This window comes from Vulpes lagopus, chromosome 9, assembly GCF_018345385.1.
Source record: "Vulpes lagopus strain Blue_001 chromosome 9, ASM1834538v1, whole genome shotgun sequence".
Classification (NCBI taxonomy): Eukaryota; Metazoa; Chordata; class Mammalia; order Carnivora; family Canidae; genus Vulpes; species Vulpes lagopus.
In genome coordinates this window covers 13,983,423-13,992,867 of record NC_054832.1, presented here as the reverse complement: position 1 = coordinate 13,992,867, position 9,445 = coordinate 13,983,423, and the positions used below count along the sequence as shown (strand labels likewise).

General features: G+C 51.5%; 1 protein-coding gene across 3 annotated transcripts; it reads right to left on the bottom strand.

The window, feature by feature from the left end:
* Window positions 1-642: 642 nt before the first annotated feature.
* LRATD2 (LRAT domain containing 2) lies at window positions 643-6,579 on the bottom strand. 3 transcript variants are annotated; one of them, XM_041769477.1, is made up of 2 exons: window positions 6,115-6,579; window positions 643-5,584 (listed from the first exon to the last, which is right to left on the bottom strand). In XM_041769477.1, exon 2 carries the CDS (start codon window positions 5,485-5,487, stop codon window positions 4,543-4,545), a length of 945 nt encoding a protein of 314 aa, XP_041625411.1. In that variant the 5' UTR covers window positions 5,488-5,584; window positions 6,115-6,579; the 3' UTR covers window positions 643-4,542. The 3 variants fall into 3 exon arrangements, with proteins under 3 accessions (XP_041625411.1, XP_041625410.1, XP_041625412.1); XM_041769476.1 differs by having other exon boundaries at window positions 6,129-6,579; XM_041769478.1 differs by lacking the exon at window positions 6,115-6,579 and adding an exon at window positions 5,676-6,074.
* Window positions 6,580-9,445: the final 2,866 nt, after the last annotated feature.

Sequence of the window (9,445 nt, the reverse complement as noted above, 5' to 3'; positions counted from 1 at the left end):
GGCCTCCTGCTGCCGAGCTCCCTATTACTTTTTGCATTTCTGGTTCTTTCTATTTAAAATTCTCCTAAGAGCCTGTTGACAAAGCCCAGGCTTTTGAACCACATGGGACTGTGGCAGTAGCTTCAGGTGCTGGCCTAAGCAGTGCTCGTGGCCTCCCACACACCAGTCCCAGATGCCACATCTGCCTCTCTATCAACTGCTGGCATCTGCATCCCTTATGATGCCAACGGTGCCATGTGGTCACATTTGTCCGTTTTCTGTAATTCAATTACCCAGTGAACACATTCCCTTTGTCTGAAACTGAAACCACCCAAGATGCAACTGATCCTAATACCAAAACGCCCCAGTATACATTCCAATATGGGAGTGTGGTGATCAGCAATGTTTGCATTGATTCTGAAAATCAATGTGCACTGAAAATTTATGTTTATGAGACATTTTTCACGAACACTGATAGCCTAGAAGCAATGGGTGATTAATTCTCACAGAGCAAATGCAGGGAGGGCTTTGTCACTAAATGAATTCATCGAAATGTTTACTGAGCAATGTAAAGATGAATATCCTCAGAAAAACTGCAGCTTGATATTTGAACCACACATAGCAGAAAGAGGTATACAAGTGGGGAAAAAATTATAAATTCAGTTAACACTAATGAATGGTTTATTGGAAACCTTTATAGCATTTTTCAAAAGGACTTGATAGATTTCATTTTAATAAGACAGTGAAGAGGAAGTGGTTCAAAAGATGTCATCGATCTTTTATTTTAACTAAACACTGCCCTTCATTTTGAAGGAAATGATACAGTTTCAAATCGGAACCTCCTTCTCAAGAAGTGGTATGAGAACATAACATTGATTTAACATACAATCTTCAACAAAAATAGTTTACACAATTCACTAGGAAATAAAATACACATAGAATTTACCATGTTAGTAAATGTAATTTTCCATGGGGCACAAGAATTACAGCTAAGAACAAAACATAGTGAAAATGTGAATAACCAGTCAAGTTTGTAGTTACCATGATTTAAAGAAAAAAAATCTCACAAATGTAACTTCCCAAACAAAACCATTCGATGACCATGATCACAGATTCTATTCTAATTTATTTTAAAAAATGGTTAGACGATCACATAATATCAAGAGTCTTCGACACAGTGGATTCGATTTTGTTAGGAAAAAAAAAATAGAAAACAAGTAGTCATTATTTTTTCTTAACTCTCCATAGCATATGTGGTACAAAATTAAAGTTTTGCTTCCAAAAATATGTTTCCATGTGGTTGTGGTGCTGTCTAGTGGTGCTCTTAGGGCCAGAAACACCGAAGACATGAGAAGTTTAACCACTGAAGTGTCATTTTTCATAAAAACTAAAGATTTCCTTAAAGGTCTGGTGTCAAGTCTTCTGCTAGGCATTTTAGTGCTATAAAGTCATTTTCAATCACGTGTGGAATAAAAGCTACAAAAAGTAGGAGTTCTTTCAATACAAAAAGTGGTGTCGCTGACGTTGTGGGCTCCTTTGACATACATGAGCAGTCTCAATAAAATATTTGCTCAGATAAGAAAATAGAATTTGTTTCATTACTTTTAGGATATGTTCCAGTCCGGGGTCCTGCTTATCCCTGCCACAACTTCTGAAGAACATTAGAATTGATATTTCTTTCTTTCAAAGAACATACGTAATTCACAGTACAAAAGAGTTTTAAAGTCTTATTCCCAAGGAGAAACAAAAATCATTAAATATATTTACTTTTTTAAAGTGCCAGATGTAGCCATAGCCTGGACATTTAAAAACTCACTTATCCACAACACTGCCACCTTGAGGAAAGAGGGGAAGTTGACGAAGTCCCCTTTCTTGGAGCCTTCATTGGTTGATTGTTGCTTTACTTTAGAGCTCTAGAGAACCCTAAGGAAACTTCCAACGGAATCATTCTTCATGTTCCAGACTTCACATCTCTGGTAGCCAGTAAAAAAACGCTTGCATTACATTGGAAAGTAGATGGCTTTCCTCTTCTAGCTCTTTTTCAAAAAAACAAAACATAAAACCCCCCACCTCTTCTCTAGAAGCAGAATGCTACTGTTTATGGGTGCGGATTCTACAAGAGTTCTTCAAGTGGAGACTTCCCACAAAAAGCAGTTCCTTTGTAACGACAGACACTGCTGTACCTCCGGGTGACTAATGACATTCACTTTCCAATTGAGCGCCAAGGAGGGGGACACACAGGGAAGTGGAAAAGCTGGCTGGCTAGCCAGCCCAGAGCTACTAGACTCTGCTGTTCTGTTCTTCTCCCCTCTTGCTGTCTGCACGCTGGTCTTTCAACCACCACGTTAAGTGTAAAAGAAAATCCAAATCTGTTAGATGTGGGAGGCTCTCCTAAATGTCTTTTACCTTGCTTGGCTTTGCCACGAACAAGAATATATAAACATGAAGCTGGGAGATTATTTCACATGGAAACTAGAGCTACATTTCCCCCAGGCGACTGACATTTCTCCAAGGTCCCAGACTAGGGCTCTGAGTGTGGTTCATCTTTAGCAATGTGACAGGACCTGTTTGGTGATCCTTGTGAGAACAGGGAACATAGCTAATGCCCCCACAATTATTTCATGTTGAGGTGCGACGATGACGGTCTAGGCTTTTTAAAGATTATGGCATCAACTTCCAGGTTTGAAAAAAAAAGTATACAAAGAAATCCTTCAAGTCTTGTTGCTGTGACTTAGAAAAATCCCCAGGGAGAAGGCCCGAGAACATGGCCACAGCTTTTTAGGACGCTCAAATAGGATTCCACTCCTACTGTAAGAATTTGTTCAGAAAATGACTTGTTCGGTGTCATCTCAAATGACTCCCAAGGGAAAGGAAAACTTCACCCAACTTTTGAGACAGCATTAGCAATGCCAATCTGCGGCACAGCAGCACCGTTAAATCAAGGGCACACATCATGCGAGAGCTCTCATGAATACAAGAGATGGATTATAAAAATTTCTAGAGGCCCCACAGTATAGCAAACAGGATCAGTGGCAGATTCAGAGTACAGGCCAGACTGGTGCCGACAGATCTCACAGCTACCAACCTGTGCCTTAGGACTGTCACCAGATTCAGTGCTGACTACACCAGGTGGCATTTAATTTGTGATGGCTGTCACCCCTCTCAATTGCAGGAGCGCTCTGAAAGGTGGGGGGGGGTTCTCCAAGGAACAAAGAGACTGCTGCAACACAATAAGACTTTGCATCTTGATTAAATTGCATCAGGTGTGGCTAGCAAAACAAACACCTCATCACTGAATAGACCTCAAGCCTAAGATTTTATCACCTGCAGAACAAAAGTGAGCGAGGGGGATGGGACAGCCAAGAGGCAAAAATAAAAAACAAAACAAAAAAACCCAAATCAAATAAAATCACAGGCCCACCACCAAAGCCTTAAGAGTTTAAAAAAGGATTATCTTCACTGTTCAGGAAGGGGATCAGATGATGAGTGGGAGACGGATTCCTGCCAGGGCAACCCCATTTGACTACTTCTGTAGTGGATACTTTATGGGGTGGCACCGGCCAACCCTCTGTGTGACCTGCGATGAACACAACCATGCAGGTTTAATTAGATTAGAGACACAAAGGGCTATTCCCTCCTTTGATAACAACGTGGCTCTAAGTGCCTACAACAGCAGGCGAGAAACAAAGGCGGCAAAACAGAACCATAATTGAATCCTTCCCCAAGCCGGCCCGTGACAATGATTTACTTGGAGGGAGCAGGAGACTCCAGTAGAAGCCAGCTCCCCAAGATGAATTACTTGGGGGGGGTGGGGGGAGAGGGAGGTAGCAAAGTCTTTGTCTTGTAGCCCAAGTTCAGGCAACTATTCATCACACTTCACAGGGGGGCTGCTCTGGTTGTGGCCTGCTGCTCCCAGACCTGGGCCTGGACTCTCCAGCCTTCTACCCCAGGAATCCCCCCAAAGTAAATCACCCCAGCCTCCCACATCCCCCCCCCCACACACACACACACCCCGAGGTGGAGGTGGGGGTGCGCCTATCTGCGGCTTGGCTCTCGGCCAGCTGGGCGCCGCCACAAACCTGCTCAGGCTTCAGTACAGGACCCCCTCCAAGCCCGGGGTGGGGGGGGTGGGGGGGTGGGGGAGACAAGGCAGGCACCAGTCCTCTGAACTTTCCTCCACCCCCGAGTGCTTCAGAAGGGTCGAGTTTGGACCCAGGTCCGGCAAGGATGAAGCGTCGGGCAAGTCCACCTTTCGGCCCAGCTCCTGGAGGGAGCCAGATCCAGCGGGCGGGCAGGAAGTGCCCCGGCTAAAGGGCGCCTAGTGCTCCCTCCTGCTCCTCCTCCATCCAAGAGAACGAGCTCAAGCCACAGCTGGCTGCGCATTTCGCCAACTCTCCTTTTCTCCAAATGGCCCAGGAGCCCAGATGGGGCCCGGAAGGTGCTGGAGGAGGGAGCGAGAGGAGGGAGGGGGGGCGGCGGCAGCTGCTGCTGCTGCTGCTGCAGCTGCTGCTGCTGCTGCTGCAAAGGGCTCCCGCCCAGGGGCTCGGCACCCAGCTCGGCCGCTCAGTGCACCGCCGCCTCCCGGGCCTCGTCCTCCCCGCCGGGCGCAGGGGGGCGCCCGGGAGGCGGCGTAGTCCGCGCCGCGTCGCTGTCGCCCTCGTCCGGCTCCGCGGGATGCAGGTGCATGGCGAGCTCCTGCAGCACGGCCGCGCGCCCGATCTGGTCGTTGCGCCGCTTCTCCATGATCAGGTCCTCCAGGCTCTGGAACTCGAGCGTGTGGCTGCGCTGCGCCGAGAGCTGGATCTGCAGCCGGTAGGGCTGCTTGCCGATGCGCAGCTCGCCGCCGATCTTGAACTCGCGCTTGCCGTAGCGGCACCAGGCGGCGAAGCTCTCCGAGTTGCGCCAGCTCAGCTCGCGCTCCCTGGCGCCCACGTGAGCCAGCGCGTTGCGCACCACGGCGCCGGGGCTCAGCGGCTTGTAGCGGTACAGGTCGTTCACCACGCGGCCGCGCCGGCCCTGGCTCGCGTCCGTCAGGAAGCTGTTGCTCACCTCCAGCCGGTGCAGGTGCACCACCTGGAAGTTGCCCACGTACACGGCCCAGTGCGGGTACTGCGCCTGCGACACGAACTCCACCAGGTCGCCGGGCTTGCACTTGTTGAGCAGGTTCTCGGGCGTGTAGGTGCTGAGCGCCGCCGAGCCGGGCGCGAAGCTCTTCTGGTAGATGCACTCGTCGCGGTAGAACACGGAACACTCCACCTCGTGCAGCCGCGGGTCGTAGGGCTGCGGCGGCGGCGGCGGCGGCCCGTCGCCACCCTCGGGCAAGCCGTCGCCGCCGCCGCCACCATCAGGCCCCTGGGGCGGCGGCTGCGGCTCCACGTCCTCGTCGTCGTTGGAGAAGATGTAGGAGACCCCGATGCGCGGCCCGTCGTCCCGGTCCACGCCGGTCGGGTCGGCCGTGGGAACTTCCTTGTAACTTAGGTGGGTCAGTTTCTCCACCTGGTTACCCATCCCGCTGCGGATACGCGTTCACACGGCCGAGGGGGCAGAAAGCGAAAGCACCACCTGGGTCATCGGCACGGGTCCCCCGGACAGGGGCCGAGACCACCTGTTGGGAGAGGAAGGCAAGGCATGTAGGAGCCCCTCCATGGAAAGGACGAACTGGTTAACACAAGGAAGGAGGGCTGGGGGCTGAGCACCTGGAGCCACTTTACGGGGAGGCTCGGACGCGGCGAGCCTTGCCTCGCTTCTCCACCTCTGGGGTCCCGGTCCCAGGAGGCCGGGCAACTGGGGCCCTCCCCGCCCCCAGCACTTCACCTCGGTCAGGCAAAGCCCATTGCATCAGCAGCCTGTACGGCTTCCGCCGGCGCCCTACCTGCCAAGCCCAGGCAGGAGGGGTGAGGAAGAGAAACTTTACTCCAGTCCCCCTTTCCCTAACCCTCCTTCCACCCCAGGGCCCTAACTTAGCCCCTAAGGCGCCCCCCCCGCAACCGCTCACGCCTCCATCTCCGCGCAAACCCGCGAGGATCCCGCAGCTCGGCCGGGGCAGGTGAGCCACCCTACCTGGCTCACCTGCGGCGCTGTCGCCTCCCGTCTCGCCGCCCCTCCCCCGCGCGCCCGCCCGCAGGCTCCGGTTACCTGCGAAAACTCACCCGCGGAGAGGAGGAGGCCTTGGGGAGCCGACCCCCCACCCCTGCTCCCAGCCGCGCCTTGGGACTTCTAGGGTGAGTTTGCAGGTGTGGGATCCGCAGTCCGTCCTCTCCGGGCGCGGGCGGCGGCGACGCTGGGCAGGGGGGAGCGACGCATGTCTGCCCCCGCGGCTACGGGGCGCCCCGAGCCTCGAGGATGGGAAGCGACGGGTTTGCACCGCGCCCCTCCCTCCTGCTGGGGCTGCGGCCGCCCCCCAGCCTGCTCCCGGGGGAGGCGGCGCGGCGCGGCGCGCGAGCAGCGGGGAAGGCACGAGCCTCGCTGCCCGGCGGCGGCGGCGGCGGCGGCGGCGGCGGCGGCGGCTCCAGCCCGGACCCGGCGAGCAACAAGCGCCGGAGCGGGAGGGACGGGATTGTAGATCCGGCTCCGGGCTCCCCGGGCGGGAGCGCGGCAGCCCCTGGCGCTTAAAGAGACAGACGCTCGCTCGCGGAGCCCGGGCCTCTCCCACACGGCGCGGAGCCTCCGGGGGCCCCGCCCCGCCCCGCCCCCCGGGCCGCGGGGCTCCGCCCAGGCCCCGCCCCCGCGCCCGAGCCGGTTTAAACCCAGCTGGCAGGTACCCGCTTGGCGGGCTGACACCTCGGATCGCGGTGTCTACACTGGCCGCGGGGGGTCCCGGCTGCTTCCTAGAGCAGGGGCTCGCCGTGCGGGGCTGCGCTGCTTGCTGGGCTCGTGCTCTTCCGAGCTGGCGGCTCTCGAAAGCGATTGGAAGGACCTGCGCCACCTGCCAGCGCAGAGGCGACAGAGGGACTGAGGGTTTGGGGGTCTGTCCTGTTCCCTCTCCGCCTCGTTCCCAGAGACCTGGAGACCTGGAGACCTGGAGACGCGAGCAATAGTCATGGGCTAGTAAACAGGCGTTGGCTTCTGGATTTCCTTTCCTGGAATGTATTTCTTGCCCAAGGTCATTGAGAAAAGGATTTCTTTTTTTTTTTTTTTACTGGGACAGCTGGAGAAGCGTTTCAGTTGAGAGGTGTTTCTAGAACGTGTGCTGTGAAACTTTCAGGAAGGCAAAAAAAAGAAAAAAAAAAAAAGTTCACAGAAAGGAAGGCCTATTAAACTGAACGAAGAGGGAGTGGCTGGCTTTGCTCCCAGGCCCTGCCCTCTGTTTGTAACCTGTCCCTGGAAGGTGGCACAAAGTAGATTTCATAACCTCTTGTTGTTTGCAGAGTGACCGAGTCATCCGGTGGGTTAGGAAAAGCATTTGCTCAGAAAAAAACCATTTGCGCTTGTCGGTTTTCCCTGGGGATGGGGGATCTAGGAATTGTCTAATTGTCCTTAAATTAAGGACAAATTAGCAGAGGCCCCTGGTGGATCTATTTCCTTCTTGCTGACTTAGGGAAGGAAGTGACCGAAGAGGAGGATTGCCTCCTAACCTCCACCACAAGGGGACACTTGTTCCCTCCATGCTGATTTTGCTTTTTGTCTTTTGTATTTGCCGGTTTGTGTTTTGTTTTTCCTTTCATTTTTGTCCCTTGTCTGAGATGCAGGTTACCAAAGGGTTCTTTGTCTTAAAAAAAAAAAAAAAAAAAAAAAAAAAGGCTTAGGCATTCGCTGGAACACCAGACTCATTCGTGGTGGAATTAAGAATGCAATTTAAGACCTCTTCTACCCTGTTTTCCATCACTGTTTGTTTTAACTAAATTTTTCCAGGTAACACTATTATTAATTCAGTATGCATACCAACCAGTGGAAACAGGAATATACTAACACTACTGTGATCCTTTTTAGTGTGAGAGAGAGGAAAAAAAAAAAAAAAAATCAATCTACTTAGGCCCTTTTGAGCCCGAACAATCGATATTGGCAGGGCCCTGATGGAAGTTAGTCCTTCAGCAAGTCTAAGATCACAGTACAAGTTCCGCCAAAAAGAGACTTGTGTGTGCCTGCTGTGCAGATTAAAATTACAATATTTTCTAAACAGCCTCGGGCACATGTTCTGAGGTGCTGCTGTTACCTGAACACTTGGTGTCACCACCATGTGAGCTCCTGGAGGTACTCATTTTACCGGGAGGAGTTAGGCTCACAGAGTCAATGACAGTCATTCCATGTCTGTTAGTCTGAGAAACCTCTGCTAGGGTAGACCACTTTGCCGCAGCTGGTCCTGGGTAGGTTGGCTGGGAATAGGAGAATCCGTAGGACACAGAAGTATGACAGTGTGCTGCCAGCACTCTGGGACAAAGATCTAACAAGTAGGAAACAACACCTAGTTATCTAGGTGCCTGTCCCCCTGTCTCGAGCAGCTGTGTCCAGGTATGTGATCATGGCTCAACAATATTTCTTGAATTGAAACCAACTGGAAAGTCTCAGGGGAAACAGGTTCTGAGTCATTTTTATAACCCAGTGCTTCGTAGTTAGTTAAGTGCTCCGTAAGTGCTTGATGGATGCTTTAGCAGAATTCCTGGCCACATTAATGGTCCCCCTCCTGTGTAGCTTCTTCCACTAATTCCTGTTTAGGGCCCAGCCTCCATCTAGCCACCTGGGGCTCTTGGTCAGAGGTTATATAAGGGCTCCCAAACGTGCTTTGCTCATCTCAGATAATCGTTTAGTAAATTTAAATTAGCTGTCAACAATCTGGAGACTTGGGAAATCTCATGTTCAAATTTCCAGATTTGCTGGAAAAAGGTAACTGTGTGAGCCCACCAGGCCCACATTCCACCACAATGGCAACAAAGAACTAAAACTAAGCGATCATTGCCTTGGAGATGAGATGTAGTCTCCAGTTGGCCCCCATCCCATCCCACCCACCTCAGCTACCTTAGTTCCTTGGCTGGCCTGGGGAATCTCTGTGTTGGCCATCTCTGCCATTCGAGTTCTATATTATACATTGTATCACTTGATTATATATAATTCAGCACGTGATCATTTGCCATCTGGTATTATTTTTTAATTCGTGTATTTAAAATGTCTTTTCTAGAGAGAGCTTGATTCAAAACATGTTTCTGGAAGAACTGCTAGGTACCTACTTGTCTTATACACCACACATATATGGTATAAGTTCAACAGGCAGCATGCTGGGCCTTGAGGTATTCATGTCACCATGGAGGAGACAGAGAAATAAGTAGACATCTTAGGACAGTATGGCATGTTCTGAAGGAAGGGGAAGTAGGAGTGCCTAGGGGAAGTTTCAAGGCATGTGGGCACAAGTGAATGTCAAAATGCCTGCCGTCAAGGGTGTTGAGAGTGACAAAACTGTAGATTAATAATGGCAACTACTATTTTTTACTATTTTTTCTGATATTGATTCTATTTTTCTGTTTTATTAAGTTTA

Bases quoted from the DNA above. Each gene is read 5' to 3' on its own strand.
- LRATD2 (XM_041769477.1), bottom strand. From the start codon at position 5,487: ATGGGTAACCAGGTGGAGAAACTGACCCACCTAAGTTACAAGGAAGTT.